Consider the following 27,272-nt stretch of genomic DNA (forward strand, 5'->3'; position numbering starts at 1 on the left):
GGTCCATATTCTGTTACATCCTCGCTCCTGCCTGTCCCTGTGCTCCTTGTGTCCAATACCTGCCATACTGTAGGTCCAAGCTGTTATTCATCTCCATCGGAATATACTGTGCTTTCTTGACTGTAGCAATGTCTCGGATGCTCTTGAATATCATGTATCACTTCATGCAATGCACGTACGTATGTGTATTTATTCCTTGTCTTCTAGGCAACCGCCGGCATAGGAAACCTGCGCAGGCAGCGACACAGAAACGAGAACGCGTTCCGTGTTCCCGACTGCTCCCATTATGGGCCATCCCAGATCGAGAGATCGTACAAATCGTAGCCATTAGGTCGTGTCCAGGAATTACAAACATGCTAGTCGTGGCCTTGCAAGCGAGCATCATTTCCAATCCAATAATAAGTCAGTCACCCCGAAGGCCTACCCTACGCCTTCTCCTCCGCCCCGCCACCATCCCCGTCCCTCTCCCCGCGCTCGCCCCTCCTCAACGCGCGCTTCTCCCTCCTCAGCCGCGCGCTCTCCCCGATCCCGAACCCGTGCCTGAAGACGAGCCGGACCTCCTCCAGGCTCAGGCCCGCCGTCTCGGGGAAGCAGCACACGCAGAAGAGCCAGCCGAGCAGGCACAGGCCCGCGTAGAAGCCGAACGCGCCCGCGGGCGTGATGCGGTCCATGAGCGAGAGGTACGTCGCGCCGATGAGCAGGTTGCCCGCCCAGTTCGTGGTCGTCGCGAGCGACGTGCCGATGCCGCGCACCTCGAGCCCGAAGAGCTCGCCCTGCTGCCAGGGCACGTTCCCGAGCCCGGTCGCGTACGACGCGACGTAGAAGATCATCGCGAGGAGGACGATCGCGGACCAGGTGTGCGAGTATGGCGTGCCGTCGACGAGGGCGCCGCCCGTCTTGCGGGTTAGGACTGGCGTGCGGCGTGCGTGCAAGTCGTTAGTACATGTATGGAGTATATGACGATTGAAATAGGGGCAGAGGGTGGGACGTACAGTGGAAGGCGACGGAGGCGAGGACGAGGCCGATGATCATGCCCGGGGCGGTCCAGACCATGATCCTGCGGCGGCCGATGATGTCGATGTACTGGAGCGCGAAGAGCGTGAAGATGAAGTTCGTGCCCGAGATGATGAGGCCGACGGCCGTGGGCTGGTCGAAGCCGATCTCCTTGAAGAGGGTGGCTAGATAGCGCATAGAGTCAGCTTATGCGCGTCGAAAGAAGCAAGGATGCTTACCGGAATAGTACATGAGAGTGTTGAAACCACACAGTTGCTGGAAGGCTTGCATGCCGCATGCGACGACTAGAAAGGGCGCATATAGTGAGCTCCGCCTCTTCATCCGCGTGCGGAGACCCGGGAAGGACTCACTGAGTGCACGGCGGTTGATGCCATCGAAGAGTATCAAGCGTATGCGCTGCAAGAGCGTGGTCGTGTTCGAGATCTCGACGCTCTGCTTTACAGCAGCAGCCAGAGACTTGACCTGAACGCGCAGTCATTATGTTGACGTGCGCATGGGAAATGAGCTCCTTCACATACCTTCAGGTCGAGTTGCTCCGGCGTGGCGTGAGCATAGATCTTAGCCATAATCGCCTGTGCGGCCTCAGAGTTCCCCCTTCTGATCATGATACGCGCTTGAAATCACCCAGCCCAGTCAAATTGCAAGCACTCATGATAGACATGGGATCGGGAGACTTACGCGACTCGGGGAGGAACAACAGGAAGAGGAACTGGAGGCCGGACGGGACGGCCCCCAGACCGACCATCCACCTCCACCCCCCACGGGTGTTCTCGAACGCGGCGTCGATTCCGTACGCAACGACCTGGCCCCCCGTGATCGCGACCACGTTCACGACGACCATCCGGCCGCGCAGACGCGTGGGGGAGAGCTCCTGGATGTAGAGCGGGGCGATGCACGACGCGAGCCCGACGGCGATGCCGATGAGGAAGCGGCAGCCGATCTGTCTCGCACGAGATGTCCAAGTCCAAGTTCACGCATGAGCCTGGGAAGAAGGATGCATGCATGCTGGAGACTGACCATGGACCAGACGGTGTGGCAGACGGCCTGGCCGATCGCGCCTCCGATGAAGATGATGTCTGCGAGGGCGAGGACGGGTCTCCGGCCGGTGAAGTCGCTGAGCATGCCGGCGACCAGGCCTCCGATCAGCGCGCCGAGGGTCGTTGCGGACGTGACGAGTTCCTATTTTCTTGCGCTTGAGAAGAGGGGCGGTTCAGGCTGCTCTGGGGGACGTACCTTCTGTCCTGAGGACAGCTCCGCAGGCCCGAGATCGCCTCCGATCGTGACCAGAGCACCAGATATCACGCCGGTGTCATAACCTATGGTGTACGCAGATGGTTGGTCTCATTTCCTATGAACGCAAGAGGGAGAGAAGGCACACACCGAATAGCAGACCGGAGATACTAGCGCACGCGACAAGGAGCCAGACGAACCAAGTCGTGCGCTCCTCGCCTTCCGCGACGACCATAGCCTCGGATATCTCTCCATGTGCGACAGCAACCTCGATGTTTTCGACCCTACATGGCGCGCGCACACAATGAGCGAGTCAACAGACTGCCGGCATATATAGCAGCAGCACGGGCGCGTCTGCAGAAAGAAAAACTCACAGCAGCTGGGCGTCTCTCACTTTGTCGCCGCTCGGCGACACTTTCTCCGAAGACATGCTAGTCGTCCGAGTCGTCGCCTCGGGATCCAAGAAGCAGAAGGGGTCCTGGGAGGAGAAGAAGCTTGTGGATTACTTGCAGCCTGGGCTTGCGCTTGAGCAGACCTGCACAGAGAGAACCGCATGAAAGCCGGCGTGGGGCTGGGATAAATATGATTGGGCCCCCCACACGTCCCAAGACCCGGGCGAATCGCTTGCGCGGCTCATCAGAAGTTGCAGAAGATGCAGCCTTCGCTTCTTGCACCCCCAATTCCCTTTCCGGTCCACCGCACATGCAGGCGCCCGTGGGTGTTGAGATGTTCAGCCATCGACGACGTTCTCGTGCTTTCCTCTCGACATCGTCGTATCCCAGAACCATCCTCCGTCCTCCTTGCATGTCCCTGATGCGCTCTTATCGACCTCAGTGAACGTGTTCGACGCTTCTCTCACCGCTGCTCCGGTCCGATGTCTGCTTGATTCACGGCATAGCTGCCAAAGGTTATGCGTCCTCCACGTCCTGTGACCAACCGCAGGCGGCCACCTGGACGGAGTGGGCTATCGGAGACGCGATGGAGACGCTCGTCTGCAGCGAAACTGCCTTGAGCGGGAAAGCAGCTGGCGCAGCCTGGCGGTACTTAGAGAACAAGAGACGTTCACGGGAACGTTGACGCTGAGCACCGGCGCTATTGTCGACTTTCCAAGGATTTACAACATCGTCATATTCTCGGCGTTGACGAGTAGTTCAATTATGTTTACTCATAATTCAAACCAGCAGGCCGGGTAGGAGGAGCATAGATCAAGAGAAACAGGTTATCTGCAGCTTTCCAAGAACATGTGGATGTTTTTGGAAAGTGGGAGAGGTGTGTGTATGATTCGTCGAACATATTAAAAGGCCAACCAGTGGCACAGGACTGACCACAGGAAGTACAGGTAGACTTATGATGTGTACTCTACGGTCCGTGTGCTTGTGCGCGCCGCCACGCGTATTTTATTCTGGACAATCTATCAGCGTGCTAATCCACCGTGACGGCGATGAAGCGTACCAACGCTTACCTGCTGCATCAACAACCTGCACCCTCTTCGCCCTAGTGCTCGCATATTGCCTCGCCGACAACGCCTTCACCCACCGAGGTTCGCCCCCATCCAACATATGCAGCACGTACCCCTCCAACTCCGGATGCGGCTGTCCAGGATACACGCGCACCCACTCCCCACCGTACCCCCGCTCCCGCTCCCGCTCTCTGCCCTGCACCCCGTCGGTGTCCCTGCTCCCATTCACGCTCGCTTCAGCGGCACCGTCTTGCACACTCGCCCTCCTGCTCTCGCCGTCCCTCGCCGTTGTCTCCGCGTCGTACTTGACGAACATCCAGATCTGCCAGCCGACGTGCGGCACCTTGTACTGGTGGACGTAGAGCGCGCCGCGGGGCGGCTTCAGCAGGTGTCCCGGGGGCCCGTCGATCGGTTTCGCGTGCGTGGTGCGGTACCAGCGCGTGTGCCTGTTCTCGTTGCGGATCTTGAACTGCCGCCGCTGGGGGTGGAGCCGCCGCCCGGGGCTGTCACAAGGACGAGGACGAGGGTCAGGACGAGCACTGCAGTCTGATGCTGAAGGGGAGGAAGAAGCGGTGCGTACATCTTATCTGTCGGCTCGGCCTTCATGACGGGCTCGAAGGTCGCGGCGGCCGTGCGCGTTTTCGCTGGGGAGGCGTCGTCGCCGTTCGACGCGCGCAGGGTGTTCGTGTCGTCGAGCGTCGCCCCGCCGGAGGGCCCGTTCGCATCTACGATACGTGCTGCCTTCCGGCGCGGGATTGGGGGGGCGATGCGGGGGGCCGCGACTCGCCCTGCAGGCTGCGGGGACGGCGCGGACTCGCGAGCGGGCCGGGCCGCATGGATCTTGCAAGGACGCGGCCGGAGACAGCCTTCTACGGCACAGCAGGCCTGGCTCCTGTTCGCGCTCGCGAGCAGGCTGTGGGCGGCCCCGTCGGAGATCCCGCAGAGGCTCTGCACGCATTGCACGGTACTGCGCAGCGCGTCGGGCGGGCGGGACGGGCGGGATGCGCGGGGCGCAAGAGACCGCGAATGGGATCAGCTTGGTACGAAGAGGCACGTGATACGGCGAGGGGCTTACCCGGCATCGCTCTGCTGCCCGCTGAAGTCGAACTCGACAGCGAGCTTCCTGTTCTCCCAATCCTGGAATCGGCGTCCGGTCAGGGACCCATAGGCAGACGGAGCGGCCAGGATATGACTCACGATGCGGAGCGTCGGGCTGATATGGGCGGGCAAGTGCGCGAGCGGGAGCCTGAGCACATCCGACGCTTGCATGCACGTGGTTGCGGTCGCGGTGCGGGCGCCTGATGCGGCTCTGGAGGGGCCTGGGGTCGCCGTCGCACCAGATCTAGAGGTAGCGGTGCGGGAATGGTTGTGCTGCATCGTCGCGTGTAGTGCTACCGTTGACCGTCTGGCGTGATAGGTGGAGGCAAGAGGCGATACGGGAGGGGGCGCAGAGCTAGGTCGAAATATATGATGTTAGAGCGTGCTCGAGATACCGGATACCAGATTGGGGGTGCGGCCGCGCGCGGATAGATTAAGCAAGGCCTCGCGCGATCTGTCGATCGCAAACACGTTCCAAGGAATGCAGATGGGTCGCTCGCCCCTCTGAGTGCGGAGGTCGGAGACTTATATGCGCCTGTGCCACCCTCCCTCGCCCGCCTGCTGGAACTCCTAGTGAGTCGTGTTTCGAACAGGCATTTCCGTTTCTAGCGACGAATTTTGCGACGAATCTGAGATCTAGCTTCTTTCGCTATGTGGCCGCTACATGGCTGCTGTAGCGGGGAAATTTATGTTTTCTTTCATGGCTGCGTTTGCGTTGCAACCCTTGGCAGCACGATCGCAAGTTTTGTTGTGCCGCTGACTTTTCCTAGTGGTCGAAGACGTGCTACGGCACTGACGGTCTTCGAGTTTACTGTACGTACCTATCTGTCCACTTCACTTCATGTCGTCTCCAGTGACCACGCGTAGTGGCACATTGACTTTTGGCTAGTCGGCCGCCTCAGCTGTTGCTTCCCCAGTGGCGCCCGTCTATGAACTCCGCGGGTGGCATGTATGAAATAGGTGTGTTCCCCTTGTCCCTCGCATTCCGAATACTGTAGCCGATTGCATGTCAGCGCGCGCGCTCGGTGCTATCATTCTCATGCGGGAAGGAATAAGCAATCGCCATCTTCTCTGGCCTCGGAAGACGCACATCCTTGTCTTGAGGTGTGAGCAGAATGACAACACTGTATCTCGACGTAGAGCACTGTCGTGAGAGCATCATCGGAGTAGTCCTGGTATCATGTCTGAGCCCTTGCGTAGGCGAGACGAGAATGCGTCATGAGCTCGGCAGTGTCATCTCTTCGCTGACGTAGGTTGGAAGGTTGCAGATATCAATGACGATGCCGTATGACGTTGTACATATGTGAGTAATACTGACGGCTCGAGTGCCCTCGGGAGCCATCAGGCTGGCCCTGGGAAGGACAATCATGCTGATGGGAACCGGCGAGAGCCTGAGCTCGATGATGTCTGCCTTTCCCGTGATGTATGTTCTCGCTGAACCCCTCCCTCCCCCCACAATGACATTGTGACGTCGCATGACGCAGGTAAGCACGGTGAGCGAATGCCCGTCTTCGCTATGCGGTCTTGACAATTGCCGAGCTTGGCGTCTCATCAATAGCATCGCCCGGATCAGACTCAATGACGGGCTCGACGGGAGAAAACAGGTAGGTGCAACATGATGCATGATGGACGACAAGCAGACCACTAGACTTGCATGGTGACGCGTGGGTTACAGCTCGGCCAGGAGCTACTGGGCTTCTCGTATCGATCTCTCCGCTTGAGCAGAGCGTGGCACGATCGAGCAACGACAGTCCTCTGGGTACCTGTCATAGCGAGGTGAGTTCGCCATCCCCACGTAAGATTCGGAGGTTGACGCGTACGACAGGAATCCATTCGTCATCTTGTATTGAATTTTGATAGGTTTGCCGGCTCCGTCAAGGGGTGGGCCGATGTCGAAGACGTGCAATACTGAGGCAATATTGATGAACAGAGCGGCCTCTGCAAAGTGGCGTCCAGGACAGACCCTACATATGCAAGTGAGCGATAGGTTTTCGAATCGAGTCGTCCATTGTGTTGGATAATGGTAATGAATCGCAGAGACACTCGCCTCCTTCCGAAGCCGAACGCAAATGCAGAGGGATCGCGCACGGACGGATCAAGCTTCCCATCTCGTATGAAACGCTCCGGGCGGAAGTCTTCAGGATCTTGGTAGGCCTCCGGGTCGTGTAAGCACGCCCTACATGTCCGTATAAGTTCTACCCCAAAGCAGCTCAGTCTATACCACACACACCAGATGTTGGGAAGCAGAACGGTGTTTGCGGGAACGTAGTAGCCCCGAAGCTCGTCATCACGGGTCGTGCAATGTGGCACTCCGAAAGGAACCACGACATGCCACCGAAGAGTTTCCTTCACGATAGCCGTCAAATACACCAGTTTGTCTTGGTCTCCAAAGTCGGGCAGGCGATTGTTGCCGACGACTGAATCTAGTTCTTCTTGGGCTTTCTTTACTACGTCGGGGTGTTGCGACATAGCTAGGAAAAATGCTTGTAACAGTGAGTAGGTCTATGTCGGGATATCAGACGCCATAATGGTACAGATCCTCAGGGAAGCCCACTGACGGTATCAGACCCGGCTATATAAAATCGCAGTGAGGCGGGGAGCGTTGAGGTGCTATAAAGACAAACGGTAACGTACCCGAGAGGGAAACAGCCGCGACGTTTTCAGCGATCTCCGTTTCCTCAGACACCAAGGCCGCGCTCTCAGACGCGGATGCAGCAACGCGCTTGAGAAGCCGATGCACTATGCACGTCTCGGGACCGTCTGTAGTCTTCAATTCGACTTCAAGTTAGTACATGCAATGGTTGCGCGGAACAGAAAGCAACGCTGCTTACCGACTGGAATGTCTTCTGTGCTCGTACAAACGGCTCTTCCCTGAGGTGATATGCAGAAGACCGCCATTTAGATGCTCTCCGAACGTACGATCCACCGGGGAGGAACGAAGGTAGCCATCGCAGGACCGGAAAGTACTCAATCAGGGATGACCCAGGTTGGAATACTTCACCTACACCTTGCTGGACCGAGTGGAGCACGGACGAATATGTCCTGAAGTCGGTTTCACGCACAACATCAATGTCATAAATGACCTTCATCAGTGACCCTAGCGCGGTACTAAATAACTCATTAGCGGTGAACGCCGGATGGTCTACGAAAGACTTCTTACTACTGTATGTGCTCCACTAGTTCTGATGGGTCTTGCAAGAGTGCACGCAGGAACCTCCGCGCAATCTGACATTGCGCCTGCTGGTAGCCCAGAACCGCGTCCGGACGGAAGTGCTGCCAGAACGCCCGTCTGTGTCGTCGCCACCACTGGCCGTAGGGCATCAGGCCGAAGTTGAGGTCAGCGCCCACACTACATGCTAACGGTGAAGCTGATCACGATACAGAGAGCCAGGAACGACGTACAGGCTCAGAACTGGGGTTTGCTTCCGATCGGAAGTGTTCAGAGAACCCTTCTCGAGATATTCTAAGATGATTTCGGGACTGCCCAGAACGACAACATGCTGGCCGAAGACCTCAATGTGTAGGATTGTTCCTGCATGAAATTTTGTCAGTTGGCGTGGTCCTGGCGTGAAGTTGGGGCGTGACTTGCCAAGTTTCGAGCATAAGTCTCGGTATGTTTCCCATGGCCTGACTGTTGGGATATTGAAGTAATTGCCGAGTATGGGAAGCCGTGGGAGACCAGGAGGTAGTGGAAGTTCACGAAGTCGAGCATTCCGGTGAAAGATCGAACGGAGACAAGTATACAACAGAGCGAATAAAACGGCTGCGACTACTGCTGAAAGGTTCACAATTGCTGTGGACATGGCTTTCTGGCGAGGGGTAAAACAATCTTTTGGCCTATGAGGGGCGAGATCAGCGTGGCCTCCTGAAGTGGCGAATGGAGGGAGGAATGAGAAGATACCAAGCTCCGCTTTTGCGAGAGCTTATGAGGTGGCGCGTGATATGCACCGTGAGTTTTCCGGATACCCTAGAACGTGGATGAGACACGTCATGCAGCCCATGACTTCAGGAATGCACCCTCTAAACTGTAGTGGACAGCACCAGTCTCATGCGTGCGCTTGTCCTATAGTATAGTGTAGCTCAAACAGACCGTGGCCGTCAGCAGACTCATGCCATTACGGCATCGACAGGGCTGCGAGTCCGCGGCTCACCTCGGCATCACGCAGGCGTTGAAGAATTGCCTGCGGCCAGGACCGACGTGTTGCATGGCATACGACCCTCCATTTTGTATTTCTAGGTGATTTGGCGACAGGTTAGCTTCACTCTCGTGTTGAGCCCTGCCAAGACTTGGCATAATCATGATATATATATAGGCACACGAGAATGTACTGATAAGCATCCCAGCTGCCTTACTCGCCATAGACTTGTGCATTGGGAAGTACCTGCACGCTACATGAGCTGTTCAGCTGCCACATAGATTCAACATCGAAGTCGGCATCTTCTATAATACCGTAGCACCTTGCATGTTACTGAGCCAACTTCAAGCAGCCAAATCGATCTGTTCATTGCTCCATGGCGGCATGCGCCTCAGAAGCATAGGAGCGTATAAGCGCTTCGGCCGCGGCGGACCTGGGCTGAACGGTGCAGCGCACATCTTCGGAATAGCTAGTGAGTTTCAGTTCGTCAGTATTAACAGCCGGCTTTCAGGACAGATGCGATGTGTACGAATTATTCCCATCTGTCATCTTGTATTCAACCTTGATCGGCTTCCCATCTCCTCCCAGCGGCGGGGTGATGTTGAAGACGTGAAGGGCCGATGAACAGTGCGGCCTCGGTCAAATAACGCCCAGGACAGACCCTGTGTTAGAACATCAGTTACGTGGTGGGATCGATGCACCAGTGCAGTCGCGCACCATCTCCCATAGCCGAAGATGAAGGCGGCAGGATCGCACACAGTCACATCGAGCTGTTCGTTGCGAATGAAACGCTCGAGGCGGAACTCGTCCGGATGCTCGAAGACAGCAGAATCATGCATACAAGCCCTATGCACTCATTCAGTCTCTGACGCTACGACATCAGGAAGTTCACAAGAGCGATCGGCGTACCAGGCTGCGGGTAGAATGACGGTACCAGCGGGGATGAAGTATCCGTTGAGTTCGTCATCCTCGGTGGTGGCATGAGGCACGCATAGGGGAAGGACGACGTGTCATCGCATGGCCTCCCAGATGAGAGCGTTGATATAGACCAGAGAGTCTCTGTCGGCGAAGTCCGGGAGACGATGCGAACCGACAACGGCATCGAGTTCGTTCAGCGTGGGCTTTCCGTAGTATTTCAGAATAGAGAGACATGGGCAAGAAGGTTGCCTGCAGGGTGGAAATTACCTGAGAGAGCTTGCATCAGCAACATCCGCCAGCTTCTGCATGTAACTCAACCGACCGTGTCCGTGCCGCCTTGTAGTGGTATGTACTGCTGAGTGACAAGTCCCTGAGAATTTAGACGGTAAATACCTTCGAAGGCGACCATCCCCACGCCTTTAACGATCGCCTCATATGCTGGCAAGACCTCTCCGTATTGTGGAACTCGGGACAATAGGTTTGCGACGATTGCTTGAGATGCTTTGCCTTGGTCCTGAAGCCAACATAAACTATCACGATCAGAGGTCCAGACTCGCGGGGGACGTATGAAGCTTACCATTTGTGCCTTAGTCAGCATATACGGTTCGTTGGCCATCTTATGCGCTGCATCCTGCCATTTTGCCCAAAGCTTCGGCGATCGCATACCTAGAATCCGAGGCTGAACATAGCGCAAGAACGGCATGAACTCAACAAGGAACCTGCCAGACGGCAAGCCCTCATTAATGCCCTCAAACACACCTTCAATCATGCCAACAAACGGGTCATTCTCATCTTGTATACCGATGTCGTATACAACCTTCAATATACTGGCTGCGAATGAACTAAACTGTCATTGAGGTCATCAGCTCTCATTGACCATATTGAAACGGGACACGCACAAACGGATTGCTTGCTTGAGTTCAGTAGGGTCGTCCAAGACCTTCTCAAGAAAAAATGTGTACACAGGCCTGCTGGGTTGGATGGTAGTCGATGATCGCATTTGGGTAGAAGCACTGCCAAAAAGCGCGCTTGTAGCAACGCCACCTCTCTCCGTATGGCATGAAACCGAAGTTACAGCCTTATCCGCTCCTAGGCACAGGAGCTCAGACCCCTGTAGTCGAAGAAGATCCAAGCAAACGCTCACAGTTCTGTCTTTGACGATTGCTTTCTGTCCGACGTGTTCGCAGCTCGCTTCTCAAGGAATTGATGTTTGATATCCACGCTTCCAAGGACAATCATGAATTGGCCGAACATCCGCAGGTGCAAGATGTCCCCTGCGATTGGAACAGGTCAATCGACGACGACCGGAGGAAGTCCGTAGCAAGTCGGTCTCACCATACTGAGTGCAGAGTTCACGGTACCGAACCCAGGCGTGACTCTTGGGCACGTCAAAGAAATCGCCGCCCAGTGGCAGCAGCCTTGGACCTGGAGGGAACGGCAAGCCTCGAGTGCGGGCCCTCCACCGAGCGAGTGACCGTATGTACGACAGGAATAGGGCCAAGATTCCTAGAAAGCCCACAGTAGCGATATTCGATCCGATACGGCTCTCCATGGTATGGCAAGAGAGGAGGGAACCTAGATCAACGGCGATGTTGCGATCCGGGAAAGATGCAGTCGTTCATAGGCTGCGCAGGAAGAATTAGTAGAGCTCAGTGTAAACGACATCTGTGTCTTGGTTTTGGATGCCGTCCAAGCCGTCGTCCCTGGACATTGCATGCAGGTGGGAACCACGGGAACATCGTATACGAGATGGGCCCTAGTGTTCTACAGAGGTGCCTATCTCGCTGACGCCGGCCTCCCAGAACAGCATTGAGGGTGTGGGTCACCATCGCGTCTTGTGCTTTTTGCGGGTCAGCAATCTTGGCAACATCAATCATTTTCGTGAACTCACCTCAAGACCGCCCACGCAAGCGCAACAGTATGCGTCCTGCCAAGTGAGTTCCAACCTAGGCTGAACCCGATGCGCTGGCAGCCAGGGAAGCACAAATGCTTCCTGTGACAGTGGACAAGGTTCACCGTACTGGCATTGAATCGCAAACTTACTGACCACAAGGCTGATCACAGGACTATAAGGGTTTCTTAGAACCTTGAGTCAAAGTTCAACCATTTCTGAGTCCGCAGAGCACTATGTCGCCACAGCGTACGAACATGATTGAGTATGAGAAAAGGGCAAGCTACAGCAGTTCGTCTAGCAGACACGACGACGATAGGTTCGCATCACAGTTGCAGGACACATTCGCTATCCAGGTCTCGGTACTCCTGACAGGCTCGGGCGACGCCGACCGGTATGTCAGATAAGAACCGCTTAGAGTGCCGGACAAGCGAGCAGAATGTCAACGTATGAGAATAGATAGCTCACTTGGGAAAAGGGCCCAAACGCAAGTTATATCTCTGGAATAGAAGCCCGAGGACAGCAACCGTTTGTATCTCGAGGAATGTGGTGGTGATAGAGAGGGTCACCGAGCTAGGCGGCTTAGAGGACACCTCCTTCGGGCCGGGCTTCAGGTAGACGCCGTCGGTCGAGACTCGACTGGCAACTTAACAGTGAGGCGCACTTCCCGGCCAGCAGCTAACACAAGCACTATGTAGATCAACGCTCTCGACCAGATGAGAGGTGTTCTCGACCGAGTCAGGACATGCCTGTGCAACACTATGCCTCTAGTCAAACTCTAGCCAGTACAATTCTCGACTCGAAAGTGCCGCTGACACTACACAAAGGTCTACGAACTTGCGGTGACGTTCTGCATGTCGTGCGACGCAAGCCGGCCGTCGCGCATGAAATCTCACCGCTTCAACCTAGCTCAGCAAACGAGGCCTGTAAGTACTCGGTCCTGTCCGTGCAATGCTCAGCGAGCAGCAGCATGGGAGTGTATCAATGCTTCGATCATAACCCGCCAGCGGACTCACATCATCCCGGCACTGATGGAATCGCGAATCTACTCAGCTCATCATGCTGCGAAGAACTGACTGAAGTCAAGAGACGCGTCTCGCGCTAGCCGCGGATGTGACCATACAAGCTGGGTTTGAGGGGGATCTGCGTCAAGTCAGCTTCATCCTCATCTTGTGCCCTGTCGCAAACTTTTTGAATTCGACGTGACTTCGAGAGGCACACGAGGATGTGCTGTTGAAGTTACTAGCTGCCTCCAGAGATCTAGAGACAGTCCATGTACCCAACAAACTGCGCATTGAGGACTCCCTACACGTTACACGGGCCCCTGAGCAGACGCTCAACTCTAACGTCGTGATCAGCACTCTCAGTTCGACAGCGCTTTGCATATAATCGACCGGTCAACCTAAGCGATCATATTGCTCAGTCTAGTGCTCCTTGGCCGCACGCGCCTCAGAGGCATAGCAGCGTATAAGCGCTTCTGCGGCGGGGGACCTGGGCCGAACGGTGCAGCGCACATCTTCGGGGTACCTAGCAATTGTGAGCTAGCTCGTGGACGTTCAAATGAGCTTTCAAGACAGATGCATACGAAACAGTCCCGTCTGTCATCTTGTGTTCGACCTTGATCGGCTTCCCATCCCCGCCCAGAGGCGGGGTGATGTTGAAGACATGAAGCGCCGATGCAACTGTGATGAACAATGCAGCCTCGGCGAAATAACGCCCAGGACACATCCTGTGTTTGAACGTCAGTTACGTGGTTGGATTCCTTGAGTAGAAGAGTTGCGCACCGTCTCCCATAGCCAAAGATGAAGGCGGCCGGATCCCGAACAGTCACGTCGAGCTGCCCGTTGCGAATGAAACGCTCGGGGCGGAACCCGTCCGGATTCTCGAATACAGCGGGGTCCTGCATACAAGCCCTATGTATTCATTCAGTCTCTGACGCTATGGCATGAACACATTCGCAGCGCTGATCAGCGTACCAAGTCGCGGGTAGAATGACAGTACCAGCGGGAATGAAATAACCGTTGAATTCGTCATCCTTGATGGTCGCATGAGGTAGGCTTAGGGGAAGAACGACATGCCATCGCATGGCCTCCCGGATGAGAGCGTTGATGTAGACTAGAGAGTCTCTGTCACTGAAGTCCGGGAGACGGTCCGGGCCAACAATGGTATCAAGTTCGGCGTGGGCTTTCCGTAAGACTTCAGGATGGAGAGACATAGCCAAGAAGACTGCCTGCAGGGTGGAAAAGACCTGAGAGAGTTTGCATCAGCAACATCCGCCAGCTTCTGCATGTAACTCAACCGACCGTGTCCGTGCCGCCTTGTAGTGGTATGTACTGCTGAGTGACAATTCCCTGAGAATTTAGACGGTAAATACCTTCGAAGGTGACCATGCCCACGCCTTTGATGATCTCCTCATCTTCTGGCAGGACGTCTTCGGTTTGCGGGAGCCGTGATAATAGGTTTGCGACAATGGAATGAGACGCTTTCCCTTGGTCCTGCAGCCAAAGTCAGTGTTTCCGATCAGGACTCCCGGCCCACAGTAGACATGGAACGCTGACCATCTGCGCCTTGGTATACATGAACGGTGCGTTGACCATCGTTTGCGCTGAACTTTGCCATTTTGCCCAAAGTTTCGGCGACCGCATACCTGGAATCCAAGGCTGAACATGGCGTAGGAAGTGTATGAACTCAACAAGGAATTTGCCGGGCGGCAAACCCTCGTTGACGCCTTCGAACGTAGCCTCAACCATGCCGATGAAAGGGTCGTTTTCATCTGCTATGTCGATGTTGTACGTAAGCTTGAGTATGCTGGCTGCGAAGGAACTGTATCATTGTTGAGGACATGAGCGCTGAGCCAAAGAAGTGAAGTAGCACACGCACAAACGGATCAGTTGTCTGAGCTTAGTCGGTTCGTCCAAGACCTTCTCAAGGAATATGCATGTGACGTTCCGCTGGGTCGGACCATAGTCGAGGATTGCTCTTGGGTAGAAGCACTGCCAGAAGACACGCTTGTGACGACGCCATCTCTCCCCGTAGGGCATCAATGCGAAGTTACGGCCCTGTCCGCTCCTATGCATAGGTACTTAGACCCCTGTATCCAACGTGACAGGGAGTGGGGACTTACAGTTCTATCATGGGCGACTGCTTCCGGTCCGACGTGTTCGCAGCCCTCTTCTCGAGGTATTGATGTATCACATCTGCGCTCCCGAGGACAACCGTGGATTGTCCGAAAACGCGCAGGTGCAAGATGTCCCCTTCGAGTGCAGAAACAAGTTATGTTAGACCGAAACATGTCCTCAGCAAGTAGCACTCACCGTATTGCGCACACAGATTGCGGAACGTTACGCAGGCGTGACTCTTGGGCACATCAAGTAAGTTCCCAACGATCGGTAGCGGCCTTGGACCTGGAGGAAATGGCAAGCCTCGCGTGCGAGCCCTCCACTGAGTGAGCGACCGTATGTACAACAAGAATAAGGAGATTATCCCCACAACAACCGCAGTAGCGGTATTCAAGTCAGTACGACTCCCCATAGTATGGCAAGGTCAGAGGAAATTTGGACAACGGAGGCGAGGCGACCTGGGAATCATACAGTACTTTAAGGGTCGCCCAGGAAGGTTTAGAAGAGCTCACTGTGAACGACACACGTGTCTTTGGTGTGCAGGCACAAGAAGCTTTTGTCCCTGTCCATTGCATGCGGGTGGGAACTGTAAGAGCACCACATACGAGATAGCCCTGGAGGATGTGGAGTTGCCTACTTTTCTGGCGCGGCCATTGCAGAAAGGCGTCAAGATGTAGGTCGTTATCGCGTCTGGGAATGTCCATTCTTCCCTCGTCTTCCATAGACATTGAGCCCAAGAACGTCGGACGCCGTTCAAGTCGCACGAGACAGCTGTCGCGGAGGCAGTTCGATGAACTCACCTAGATATCGCAAGCATGAGTGCACCACTTTACTTTTTGCCCAGTGAGCCCCTTCCCATGCCGCACCCGAACTGACGCTTGAGGCAGCCAGAGAAGCGTGACGTATTCGCCATATTGGTTCGGTGCGGTAGCGCGGAGTGTTTATTGTAAATGTATCAGATCGTAAATTTGACCACAAGACCAATCACAAGACTGGGAGGACAGATGAGAAGCTTGGAGTGGATCTCAGGTGTCCTCAAGAGCACATCGTCGCCACAGCATATATGGACACGACGTGGTGTGAGAGTGGAGCATACTTCGTCGATCCGCATAACAAACATAGAATCGACGGGAATAGATATCATTCACATATCGTGAGGTTCGTTCCGCAACGGAAAGTAGGAGGCGGTCAGAGGTAGTTGTATGCTAGATAGGAACTGCTTAGTGTGCGGAAGAAGTGAGAGGGAGCTGAATGTATGCGAAACAACAGCTAGCTCACTAGAAAGCTTCTTATACACGCTGTATTCGCCAAAACTAAGCCTGAGAACAGCAACGGTGTGAAGCCACGAAACGTGGTTGTGTTTGAGAGGTGAGACAGGCTAGCGGCTCACGGGCCGGATAGTGGGCGCCGACAGCCCTGCGCGCTTCGACTGGTAGCGCTTACTAGTCCGACGATGACGCCAGATGTAGAGAGGGATTTTCAACTTCGTCAGGACTCGCCTAATATCATAGATCCTGTAAAAAAACATAGTTGCCCAAGACATAATGCCCTCACACAATGTTGGGGCATACGCGTGGGGGGGCGGTCGTCGTTGGAATTGAATCGAAATGAGTCTGCATTGTAGAAACTCTCGACTCGACAGTGTTGCTGATGGTACATAAACGTCTACAGAACTGCGATTTTCCACGGCGCATCCTCAAATGCTGTCCTAGCCGGTGAGTCTTGCTTGCCGCATTGCTGTAGGTTAGCGGCCGGAGGTTCGTTCGTTCAACGCTTGGCGCGCAGCAGTGGCATGGGAGCGTATTACTGTTTCCGCCGCCGCCGATCTAGGCTTGATCGTGCACCGACAATCCTCAGGGTAACTATGCAAGACGGGTCAAACACAGAATCGCTGCAAGACTGTGGCCTGCACGCACGAGATCAGGCTGTCTGTGTGTCCCGGCTTGATTTCAATGGGTTGTCCATCCTCGCCAAGCGGTTGAGTTATATCGAACACGTGAAGGGCGCAGGCAACGTTGATGAACAGTGCGGCTTCGGCAAAGTAGCGTCCAGGACATATCCTGCAGCCTAGATGAGTCCAATGTACAACAGAATCAACTGTCTGATAGAAACCCGCCTCCGACCGAATCCGAAGACGAACGCCGCGGGATCTTGCACCGTCGAATCTAGCTTGCCATCGCGGATGAATCTTTCTGGTCGGAAGACATCCGGATCTTCGTACACATCAGGATCATGCATACATGCCCTGATAGAATGGTCAGTTCAGAATAGCGTAGGAGGCGGTTCAGAACATTGAGAACCGGCACTTTCGGCGTACCAGACATTCGGTAAGATCATAGTTTCAGCCGGAATAAAGTAGCCACGAAAATCGTCATCATTAGTAGTAGCATGTGGTACACCCAACGGCGTAACCGTATGCCATCGCAAGGCTTCTTTGATGATCGCGTTGACATAGACCAGCGAATCCCAGTCGTTGAAATCCGGCAAGCGATGGGGGCCGACTACTGCGTCGAGCTCAGCGTGGGCTTTCCTGAGCACTTCTGGGTGAAGCGACACGCCAGAGAAGACGGACAGCGTTGCGGACAACACCTGTAAGGGCCAGATCGGGAACACAAATCGCATGAGCTACGCAAGGCACGTACAGTGTCAGTGCCACCTGCAAAGAGAATATTTAAACTGGGTGTTCACTCTACCAAGGGGATCGCCCTCATACCTTCGAAAGCAATCGCTACCACATCCTTCACGATCTCCTCTTCCTCTGAGGATGTGATGCCCCTGTCAGAAAGCCTCTGGAGCAATCTCGCCGCAATGGAATCGGTCATTTCTCCGCTAGCCTGCGACAATGATGGCGTGAGTTAGTAGAGAACCTTCAAGCCTGCATACACACCAATTTGGCCTTCGCACGACTGAACGGAACGTTCTTGAGTCTTTCGCCTGCGGCCTGCCACTTCGCCCATAGTCTCTGTGAGGTGGCCCCTGGAAACCAAGGCGGGATGTGTCGAAGGGACGGAAAGAACTCAACCAAGAACTTTCCCGGGACCAAACCCTCTACAGGGCCCTCTAGCGCTTCTTTTGCGATCTTTGCGTACTCGTCGTCGCCGTCGTCGACATCAATATCGTATCCAACCTTCAATGCCACCTTTATGAAGTTGCTGCTCATCTTGGCTTAGCCAATGGGATCGGGAGCGAAAGCGGATATGATGGACGTACAAGTGAATTAGCTTTCTCAGATCTGATGGGTTGTCGCACAGCTTCTGCAAGAACATATGGGCGGCGGACTGCTGCGTCTGCCTATACGGTCCGATGGCCTCTGGACGAAAGTGCTGCCAGAAATAGCGTCTATGGCGGCGCCACCACTGACCGTAAGGCATGAAGCCCAAGTTGAGACTAGATCCCGATCTATCCGGATATGCTTCAGCTGTGTAGAGGGTATGTAGTAGGGGCAGACGTACAACTCGATCATGGGTGTCTGCACGCGATCAGAGGTATTGGCGGTTCGTTTGTCAAGCAACTCGTACATCGCCTCGGCACTGTTGAGTACGACGTAAGACTTTGTGAAGATGCGAAAGTGTAAGATGTCCCCTTCGGATACGCTAGTCAGAGCTTATGCAGGAGCAGGACATTTCATCACTTACCATAAACACGACTAAGGTCTCGATAGCTTATCCATTGTCTGGACCGAGGCACATCGAACATATTGCCGAGGACCGGGAGAGGTTTCGGTCCGGGAGGGAGGGGACGGCCTCGACTGCGAGTTCTCCATTGCGCGATGGACCAAAGACTGTATGCGACTACGAATGAGACAAGAGTGGATGCGTAGGTGAGGTAGCTGCTTTGAAACTTATCAGACATGTTGGAAAGCAATGCAGCTCCAGCGGTGAAGCAAAGGGGGCAGCAGGGAACAAACAAGTGCAGCCCGGCCAATTGGTCTTTTTAAGGGACAACGCGTGACGGAGACTGCAGGCTCAATGGCCCCTGGACCACATATACACGAGCTTCCAAGCATCACCATATGTCATTCGTGTGTACACAGTTGTCACACCAAGGAGCTGGCTCCAGCGGCAGGGTTTCGGACCCCTAGCCGCCGTCGCACCAATCCAACAACTTCGCTAGGAGCTAGATAGGGCATGAAAGTCGTTATTGACATGACATCCAAGATCCTCGGGCCTGTAGTTTCAAATATAGATGCGATTACGGAATCCAGCCGGCGATAGTACTCACTTGGGGGAGATCGAGAGAAGCACGCCTCAGTCTGTCTTCTGGCCGGAGCCAACGCCGGTCATGGGCTCCAATTCGGATGCTATCAACGTACCCAAGGGCTCGGCAACTTGGTGAATGGCTACGTCAAGTATAGGTGAGTCATGGGCCATTGGTGCGAGGGTGGCCAAGATATTGGTCGCATGCTCGGAGAATGTGGGAGAAGAGAAGACGCGGCCCGGGCCTTTCAATATAACATAGGTTGTGGAAGATGGATTAGTGGATGCTGGGACACATATTTTGCAAATCGAAGCAAGCATTCATGTTGGGAAGTACTTACGTGTGTGGAAGCTTTCTCCGCGGACCCCGATGTAAATATCAACGTGGTGCCTACCGACGACGAGTGAGCGATCGTACGAGGTTCAGGCGCTTGGCTCAACGACTCACCACGTAAGCCAAGACGACTTAGCGCACGCCAGAAGACCGTCTTGAAGATGAGCGAGTTCTATGCAGCATATGGCAGTCATTGCAGACCATTTGACAAGGTAGGAATTCACCCGGTCGACATCACAAGTTGCGATGAATGTACTCGCTGCAGTACAGGTACTGTGGTCAGCCGATGGAAATCCACCTCACGAACGCGACATTAGCTTGAGTTAGAACCGCGGGCAGGTTCGAGAGGTAATGCTTATCGTTTGACAGACCAGAGAATGCGAGTCCACAAGTTGAACCGTGCCCGCAAAACGATACAATCTAGTGCACCCGAGTTATGGTCCTTCAAAGATCGGGGGGGAGGGGTGAAGAGCGCTCAGCTAAGAGGGCACCCAAATCTTCTCAAGTGTCAAAGAGTCGCTACAGCGCGAACCGCATTCATGGAGCCCTGCATGCAGGTGCGCGCGTGAGACAACCATCTACTACATGAACCCGGCCGTACTTGCCAGTGAGCTCAGATGCTGACCATGCGTGTAAAGGAGACCCTGACAGCTTCGCGATTGGCGATCCCAGTAACGAACTCCACATGTGACATTTGGTGAGAACAGGGCTAGGAGGATACTCGGATGCAGGGAGTACGTGGGAGAACGGAGGCCACCATCTGGACCTGTCCCCACGCTTCAAGGTTCGCAGATCAGTCCATTTTGGATAATGCAGGACAGGAACGACGGCGACCTACAGTCATACAGGACAGAGATCTGTAGACGATTGGCTGCAATTAGGCTAAGAAGTAACACGTGAGGACAAATAGATATGAGGTACAAGAGGGGAAGAGCTCACCTGACCGCAATTGTGAATGTTATACAGCTGAACCTCAGCCCCGCCGAAGTTGTCCGGGACATCATCCGTGCGACCGAGGAGGTCAAGGTGGCGACCGACGTGGGGACAGCGCCCAGGGCCGATGGCGACTCCGAGTCCGAACACGAGCCTCCCGTGCCCAGGAGGAAGATCATCGCGCCGTGGTCTCGTATCTCCAGCCGAACGGCAGGCACGAGCAGGGATGGTGAGTGTCTGCACATTCGCCCGAGTTGCATCAAAATGTCGTTTCTGAACGGATGGAAATGCTACATGGGCCATGTGGCCGCGCTGCGTGAGTAGGAGTGCAGAACATGACCGTGGGGAGGGGTGGTTAGCAGAGATATGTCGCGTGTAGGCTCAGGTGCTCACTGTGTATATCGAGAGGCTTGGGGCTCCTGAAATCGATCGTGCGCCGAGCCATCTTCCGGACCTTGCGCGTACTCACACGTGCCTATACCCATCCTGCACTCAACGTGGTCCTTTGAATGCCCATTCGCCATGCAAAACCACGCGTCAAACGCCCCTACTAAAAGTCTTGCCGAACACTGTACTGTGAGAAGTTGAAACTCGGGCGATATGCTTGAGAATCACTGGGTGTGAGAGCACGCCAGACCATTATTAATAAGAGGGGAAAACAAGCTCTCGGCCGGGAGAAGGCTGCAGTACTCGAGGACACTAGAAAGTCAGAAGGTCCAGCGCGCTGTACGGCTGAGAAGCTACGGCATAACGCAATATCACATCTGAATAAACCATGATACAACTGCTTGATATACGAATCCGACCGGAAACGAATAGAGAGTACCTTACTTGTACTCTTCCGTTAGTGCCTTCTTCCTCAGCTATAGCGATCATGCCTTCAGCGTGGGTAAATGGGCCGCAGAAGAATCCGGCGACGAGATAGGGACGTACACGACCATTCGGTTTGCATGCACGAGCATAGCTTCGTCACGCCGACAAAGGGTTAGACGTGTCTGTAGGGCGGAGCACCATCGGTCTTCAGACATTAGGAGACCTTGACGAAACTGTCAGCGGGCATGCCGATGCAGTGGATGTGGCCGTCCTCGGCTGGCTTCGTGCGGGGGTGTTGGAGTCGAATCATGATGGTGAGTCGATGACCATACTTGTGTCACACGATGCATATGTGACCGTTCCCGTGACGCACCCTCCCGGGCCGTGCCCACTGCGGCCAACTGCGAGTAGTCAGCTTGCGCTACTTCCAGCCTGAGAGTCAGACCGCTGAGGGTTTGTGACTTTGCCAATTTGTCCTCACTAAGTCCATCCGAAGAGCTTCTTTGGCACTATCTACACATCGAGCCGGTCTATCACCTCAAGAGCACACGATTCAGGCGCGAGATGGACACGCGCGGCGGTCAGCGGAGCTGCCGCTGCGAGACTGAACTTTACTGATTCACAGAGCGATCCATCCGTCCCACTGGCGAGTACCTTCCCTAACATCCTTTGATAAGGAATCGCGTCACCTCGAGTAACTACTTCAGTGACTCCGGCAGTTTGAGACATTCACTCGCTTTCAACAGTACGTACGCTCGTTGCCCGAGCCATGTCAGTACTAGCATAGCCGTTGCCATTTTCCTGAAAGCGCGATGAGTGTACCGGGATATAGTGTACTCTTGCTTCCAATGTCGGAATCTGGTGGTGAAGGGTTCTTAATCGACTGCGACTAGTAGACAGCACCCTCGACGCCTGGTGCTCTCCATCGGAGACGACAGCAGTCCAACGATTGGGGCATGTCCTACATTCTATACGTAAAGTATTGTCGCACTCCGATCGTCAGCAGGACGTCTTTCGCGCCGGAGGATAAGCGCCGAAAGCCCAGTGTAGAGGGGAATATTGACGGAGAGGAAGCTCCCGAAATATGTTGATAGATTTCGTTCTGTTTTGTGAGGCGTTGTCTCGTGCCTTTTGGTCCGAGCGGTAGACGGGGATAGGCTCCCGGCGGGTCTCTCAAAATCAGTACAGGAGAACACGTATGACTTCGAGATGCAACCGCACCTGAGGTAACTTGCATGTTGAGGTATGTTGGGGAGAGAAGGGTAACTGTACGGCGCCGATAGAGCTTCAAAACTAGGACCTAGAAGATTGCCGAGCCGTCATCGACGTACGCATGCATCAGGTTCCAAATTCAAAGAGAATGCGCGGAGAGCCAGGTGCATCGTGAGCCGATCGAGGGTATGCCGAACGCGGCCTCCAATGTGCAATGCGCGAAGATACTAAGGAGCGCTACAGCCCAAAAACACAAGTCTCGAGGTATTTGCAGATAGCCTGCAGCCAAGTCGTTACAATAAGACGATGTTGATACAGATACATGCGGTCCAAGCACGGAACGAAAGCGGAGATGCAGGAACGTGCTCACGGCTCGTCCCCGAAGTACTCTTCCACAAGCGCCTTCTTCCTCAGCTCCAGCAGATACGTCTCCATCTCCTCCCGTGTGGGTAGTTTGGGAGGCAGCAGAATCTCCGGCGACAATATGGGGATATACGCGGCCGTCCGTTTTGCATGCGCGAGCATAGCTTCGTCTGACGAAGGGTTAGACGCGCCCGTGGGCGGCGGCGCGTCTGTCTTTGCGCGTTTTGAGACCTCGAGAGAGCCGTCTGGGGGCATCTCGACGTCGCCGTCTTCATCTGGCGCTTTGCGCTTTGGTTCCGGTGGCCCTGAGCTGGCGTCGGAGATAGATATTGTCGCGGCCTGTTTGGCTGGTCGCGGTATTGGGGGAATGGGCTCGTCTGTTGACAGGCCAAGGACTGTGCGGAGATGATTGTATGCGTCTTTCCACTCTACGAAGGCCAGGTAAGTCAACGCCATACGATCAAAGATAGTGAACTTCAGACGGCCCATGCGAGGGTACGAGCGTGAGGGGTGCGAAGAGAGGCGGAAGACGGAAGTTCGGGGTGTGTGGGGAATAAAAGTGGAGAGGGGGACAAGTGTTCACAGATATCATGGCAGCATGAAAGGGTACGTACCTTCTTCCTCTGCATTCATCTCAAACTCCAATAGCTTCCCTTCCGCCTCATCCAAATCCCCGAAGTACGCGGGCCCTTGGTTCGTGAACTTCTTGTAGTAGTTGTGAACCCTGTTCTCCTCGTCCTCCTCCGTCTTCTTGCTCATGAACAGTTCCTTGACACCCGGAAGCTCCTTCGCACGCCCGAAGTATTTGTATCCCTTCGTCCCCGGCACCTCCTTCCCGTCGTCATCCAACATGGCCACATTCCGCCGGTAATTCGCGCCACCGAGCGCGACAATCTGGTTCTCCCAATGTCTCTTTTCGCGCAGCAAGCGATTGATCTCGTCATTGAGATCACGAATCTCATAGTCCGTCAAACCGGCTGCATGATGCGTCCAAACGGAGTGTGAGCACAGTACGCAGGAGGGTCGGGCTGACGCACCATCTTGAATTTTGGACACCTTCCGACTGATCTCGCGCAATATCTCTCCTCTCCATCGTTCACACTCCCGCAAACTTTTGCATGCGCTTGCCATCCGCGGCCTGCGGTCGCTCCGCGTCCCCAGCCCAAGCTCGGCAGCTTGGGCTTCCCGGAACCGGTACAGCATAGACTGAGCCTTCTCCTCATTACGAGCCTATAGAAGGGCTATAAGTGAGCTACATCACCAAACACACAAAACCTCATACCATTGCAACAAGGGCGAAGCAGACGGAAGGTCGGTAAGTAGAGTTGGGAGCTCGGGCGGGTTCGGCGATGGGCGTCTGGCATACACTCCCATGTGACGCGGCCCAGTCAAGCGTGACTCCCACCACTACGGTAATTCTTGCCCAGACGTTCGCCATTACCGTGTCTCTCCACCTTTCTCTGCATCCGAACTCGTTCTTGGGACTCTCTAATGCCGCAGCCTCAGAGTATCTGGAGACCATGGACCTGGTGACCGCATCAACGTTTGTACGGATATAGCTTCTGCATTTGATACGGTTTTGTACACCGCTATGCAGAACTCTGGCAGGAGCTACCGGTCCAAGAGTCTGGACATGAAGTATGCATCTTGACGCGTTCGCCGGAATCCCGCATGCCGCAGATGTGGGTGCGTGAAGGTACCTCGAGGGTTGGCGTGAATTGACCGTGAGACCACGACCCATGAAGATATCCTGTAAGACTCCGCCGTCAGAGTTGGTAAGTACTACCATGCAGCCAGATTTCTACAAAATACGGCTTATCGCGTTACAGTTGCAGAAGCCCTTCGCTAGCCTCGGATATTACATGCATGGCATGGGTTCCCAACGTCTTTCGGCTTTACTTATGCGACTCCGGACGTTTGCAATTCTCCCAGAACGTGCACGACTGCTTGAACACGGCAATATCTCGAGCATCACTATTGAGTTTATAGAGGCAATCATGAAGAACATTGCCTGCACCGCAGTTGAAGGCGAGCGTGTTTAGTGGACACTGAAGAAGTTCGAGGGCAAGCGGGCACAAATGGGATTCGCGTTTGGCCGGTGCAAACGCGTGCCGTACACAGTAGATACAATAAGGCTTATATACGTAGCTAAATAGGGGTAGATAAGGGCGCGGGTATCCGTTGGGGGGGGGGACCTGTGGCGCTCGTTCCGCGAGCTCGCCATCTTGACGCCAGGATTCCAACAGACACGTGCAGGTTCAGTCCCAGTGAGAACCTACATGGGTTCCGCTGGTTTACGTCGGCGAAAGTCGTGTCAGAGCGGTTGAGGTCGGAAAGTCTCGGTTCATATTGGGCGGACGATTTCAGACGCTCAAACACTGTCTCTAACTGACCTTATGGTGACTGGATCAGACGTGCATGTCCTGACACCGGTGACGTCGACGTATCTCTCGCTTGTCTCTAACGTGTCTCTAAAGTCTATGTACACCTTTAGCTTGTGCTCACAAACCATTGCATGTGCCCTTTGGGCCAGCCACCCCAGGTGTCTGTGCATGCGGCTGTTCGCTCCTACTACCCAGCCCACAAACTTCTACAATCACTTCGATCCACTGCCCCCGCCCGCTGATGCTGTTATGCTCTCCACCCCCAGTTATGCCATATTTCCCATTTGACCCCAGACTCAAGGGGTTTGGGATGAGGGGGAGGATGAGGATGAGTCGGACGCGAGGAGGTGTTGGGTGGATGCGCAGAGGAGTTCTTTGGTACGTGCACCAACATCGCACATTTGCATTTTCCGCACCATTCTTCCCTCTCCTTCTCCATTTCAATTGCTCCTTCCTCAGTGAAGAGGAGTGTTATTTCATACCCATCTTCTGCCACATTTTCCCCCTTTTCTCTTCATCAATCTCCTTTCTCGGTGAGGAGGGTAAGAATATGACATCATGCGCTTTAAGCGCCGACGTTCAGATTCGCTCAAGGTACATTTTGTCTCTTTATTCACTACGCCTACCATCTCTATCCCCTCGCGTGCAAACCGTCTCCTCTAGGGTTTTCAGACTTTGATGTTTAACACTTGATCCCATGCCTTGCAACTTTAGCATCCTACAATCAAGATGTCGGCTCGTATATCGTAAGTACTTCCTTCTTGATATAGCTTCCTGACAAGCCCTCGGAGACAACTGCGTCAGAAAAGCCGCGCGCCCCTCGCAAGACGACGCGGTGGCCTCCAGCACCAGACCTGAAGGGTGCAAAGTACATGGAAATCCACTCACCGTGCTAGGTCCCGGGTTCACTCGCTCTAATAGGTGGGTTCATGCGCGCAAATGGTACACGGATGCCCATGGCACACTGGAGGCCTTCGAGGCACACTACAAGACTCTGAGTTCCTCGTATCACAGGTAGATCGCCCGCACTCTGTTCCTGTGTCTGCTCGATTAATTTGTCTTCGCAGAAACTCGGACGCGTTGCTCCCTCGTTGACGGTACGTGAGGAGCACCGCTATTGAGTCCCATTGCTGAACCCTTCTGATGAGGCCACCTTCAGATTATCCTCAGTCTCGCAATCGGGCGCGTTCAAGTCGAACGTCGGAGGCATCGGCCTCCCACCTGTTTCAGTGGCTCGCAAGGTGGGTGGCTCCCATGCCAGTGGGATGAAAGGCTACTCCTGTCAGTATTCCACGTATCCAAACATTTCCAGTCTGCTCCCGCTCTATTCTGTAGTTCTCGATTGTAGCTGTATATAGCACCGTGTAGCCATACGTTCCCATACGACCGTATACAGTATGAATTGATTTGTATTCAATGACACATATCGACAACAACCATCCCTGCCCAACCAGACCCGAGTGCAACCCGAGCGTAACCAGCCGCACCCAATAACACACAAACTGACCCGATGTATGGTCGTATGGCATTGTGCGACCATACAGCCTTATCCGACCGCATACAGCCGAAGTGGGGATATGCACGGAAGTTCGTATTATTTCGGGGTTCCCTACTGCATACCGTACTAATCGACCTAATACAGTAGAGACCATGTCGATTCTCACTGGGGTTCAGTACTCAAGTACTCACTGGTGACAATATTGACTACAGTCTTTAACCGGTCCTTCGGACGCTCTTTTCGCGTTTTCGAAATTGCCGTCCTGTACGAGGAGAGATTGAAAATCGGACTAATAGATATGTTTTCGGTATGTCTATAGTACAACTTGAAAGTGTTTTTTCACCTATCGTCTTCATACAATAGGGGATCGGAAGGTTTTATGTCGGGAACTGTTATCAGTGGGCCCTCAGTCCTTCGGACAGTCACAGTCACGTATAGATATACCCAACGGGACGATTATAATCTAATCAGGCCTAGATATGGTAATCAACATCCATCATCCTCCTGCTCCTTTCCGTCGCTTTTAGAAGGTGTGACCGAGCGCTTCATTCGCCAAACGTCTCCTTCAGTCGCTCGTAAGATCGCGACATTGGTGAGCACATTCTAAGCACGATAAGTATATAAATCACAGCGGTGTCAAATTAAGACACCCATTGACATACCATGTCAATCTG

General features: G+C 54.4%; 7 protein-coding genes across 7 annotated transcripts; all 7 read right to left on the reverse strand.

The window, feature by feature from the left end:
• Window positions 1-313: 313 nt before the first annotated feature.
• Window positions 314-2,789, reverse strand: DICSQDRAFT_136267 (general substrate transporter). The gene is made up of 10 exons (XM_007365385.1): window positions 2,619-2,789; window positions 2,395-2,528; window positions 2,248-2,330; window positions 2,032-2,193; window positions 1,693-1,954; window positions 1,533-1,627; window positions 1,365-1,476; window positions 1,233-1,298; window positions 993-1,178; window positions 314-910 (listed from the first exon to the last, which is right to left on the reverse strand). The coding sequence occupies exons 1-10, from the start codon at window positions 2,672-2,674 to the stop codon at window positions 426-428; spliced, it is 1,641 nt and encodes a 546-aa protein (XP_007365447.1). The 5' UTR covers window positions 2,675-2,789; the 3' UTR covers window positions 314-425.
• A 725-nt stretch (window positions 2,790-3,514) lies between these two features.
• On the reverse strand, window positions 3,515-5,114 carry DICSQDRAFT_136268 (uncharacterized protein). Its single transcript, XM_007365386.1, has 5 exons — window positions 4,901-5,114; window positions 4,779-4,840; window positions 4,284-4,670; window positions 3,707-4,206; window positions 3,515-3,646 (listed from the first exon to the last, which is right to left on the reverse strand). Exons 1-5 carry the CDS (start codon window positions 5,078-5,080, stop codon window positions 3,642-3,644), a joined length of 1,134 nt encoding a protein of 377 aa, XP_007365448.1. The 5' UTR covers window positions 5,081-5,114; the 3' UTR covers window positions 3,515-3,641.
• Window positions 5,115-6,488: 1,374 nt separating this feature from the next.
• Window positions 6,489-8,149, reverse strand: DICSQDRAFT_105422 (cytochrome P450; the record flags this gene model as incomplete). The annotated part of the gene is made up of 6 exons (XM_007365387.1): window positions 7,962-8,149; window positions 7,614-7,909; window positions 7,422-7,540; window positions 7,026-7,303; window positions 6,843-6,977; window positions 6,489-6,765 (listed from the first exon to the last, which is right to left on the reverse strand). The coding sequence occupies exons 1-6, from the start codon at window positions 8,120-8,122 to the stop codon at window positions 6,489-6,491; spliced, it is 1,266 nt and encodes a 421-aa protein (XP_007365449.1). The 5' UTR covers window positions 8,123-8,149.
• Window positions 8,150-8,202: 53 nt separating this feature from the next.
• On the reverse strand, window positions 8,203-8,487 carry DICSQDRAFT_22143 (uncharacterized protein; the record flags this gene model as incomplete). Its single annotated transcript, XM_007365388.1, has 1 exon — window positions 8,203-8,487. A coding segment is annotated over one exon (285 nt), but the record flags the coding sequence as incomplete, so codon positions are not given.
• Window positions 8,488-13,170: 4,683 nt separating this feature from the next.
• DICSQDRAFT_59591 (cytochrome P450) lies at window positions 13,171-18,717 on the reverse strand (the record flags this gene model as incomplete). The annotated part of the gene is made up of 10 exons (XM_007365389.1): window positions 13,171-13,273; window positions 13,332-13,475; window positions 13,531-13,659; window positions 13,723-13,994; window positions 14,050-14,063; window positions 14,121-14,241; window positions 14,305-14,569; window positions 18,076-18,264; window positions 18,318-18,447; window positions 18,501-18,717. The coding sequence occupies 10 exons, from the start codon at window positions 18,715-18,717 to the stop codon at window positions 13,171-13,173; spliced, it is 1,584 nt and encodes a 527-aa protein (XP_007365451.1).
• A 3,899-nt stretch (window positions 18,718-22,616) lies between these two features.
• Window positions 22,617-24,062, reverse strand: DICSQDRAFT_105423 (pre-mRNA-splicing factor ISY1). The gene is made up of 4 exons (XM_007365390.1): window positions 23,999-24,062; window positions 23,754-23,946; window positions 23,331-23,693; window positions 22,617-23,144 (listed from the first exon to the last, which is right to left on the reverse strand). The coding sequence occupies exons 1-4, from the start codon at window positions 23,999-24,001 to the stop codon at window positions 22,720-22,722; spliced, it is 984 nt and encodes a 327-aa protein (XP_007365452.1). The 5' UTR covers window positions 24,002-24,062; the 3' UTR covers window positions 22,617-22,719.
• Window positions 24,063-25,141: 1,079 nt separating this feature from the next.
• DICSQDRAFT_136270 (uncharacterized protein) lies at window positions 25,142-25,708 on the reverse strand (the record flags this gene model as incomplete). The annotated part of the gene is made up of 1 exon (XM_007365391.1): window positions 25,142-25,708. A coding segment is annotated over one exon (261 nt), but the record flags the coding sequence as incomplete, so codon positions are not given.
• Between the last annotated feature and the right edge of the window lie 1,564 nt (window positions 25,709-27,272).

The sequence above is a fragment of the Dichomitus squalens genome (assembly GCF_000275845.1).
Source record: "Dichomitus squalens LYAD-421 SS1 unplaced genomic scaffold DICSQscaffold_12, whole genome shotgun sequence".
Lineage (NCBI taxonomy): Eukaryota > Fungi > Basidiomycota > Agaricomycetes > Polyporales > Polyporaceae > Dichomitus > Dichomitus squalens.

Coding starts and splice junctions, on each gene's coding strand:
- DICSQDRAFT_136268 (XM_007365386.1), bottom strand. CDS start 5,080: ATGCAGCACAACCATTCCCGCACCGCTACCTCTAGATCTGGTGCGACG. Junction 4,841..4,900: donor TCAGCCCGACGCTCCGCATC/GTGAGTCATATC, acceptor CGCCGATTCCAG/GATTGGGAGAACAGGAAGCT. Junction 4,671..4,778: donor GGGCAGCAGAGCGATGCCGG/GTAAGCCCCTCG, acceptor CGCGCTGCGCAG/TACCGTGCAATGCGTGCAGA.
- DICSQDRAFT_105423 (XM_007365390.1), bottom strand. Junction 23,694..23,753: donor GGTGTCCAAAATTCAAGATG/GTGCGTCAGCCC, acceptor CGCATCATGCAG/CCGGTTTGACGGACTATGAG. Junction 23,145..23,330: donor GATGAATGCAGAGGAAGAAG/GTACGTACCCTT, acceptor TGGCCTTCGTAG/AGTGGAAAGACGCATACAAT.
- DICSQDRAFT_136267 (XM_007365385.1), bottom strand. CDS start 2,674: ATGTCTTCGGAGAAAGTGTCGCCGAGCGGCGACAAAGTGAGAGACGCC. Junction 1,955..2,031: donor GCCACACCGTCTGGTCCATG/GTCAGTCTCCAG, acceptor CGTGCGAGACAG/ATCGGCTGCCGCTTCCTCAT. Junction 1,628..1,692: donor GTTGTTCCTCCCCGAGTCGC/GTAAGTCTCCCG, acceptor GGTGATTTCAAG/CGCGTATCATGATCAGAAGG.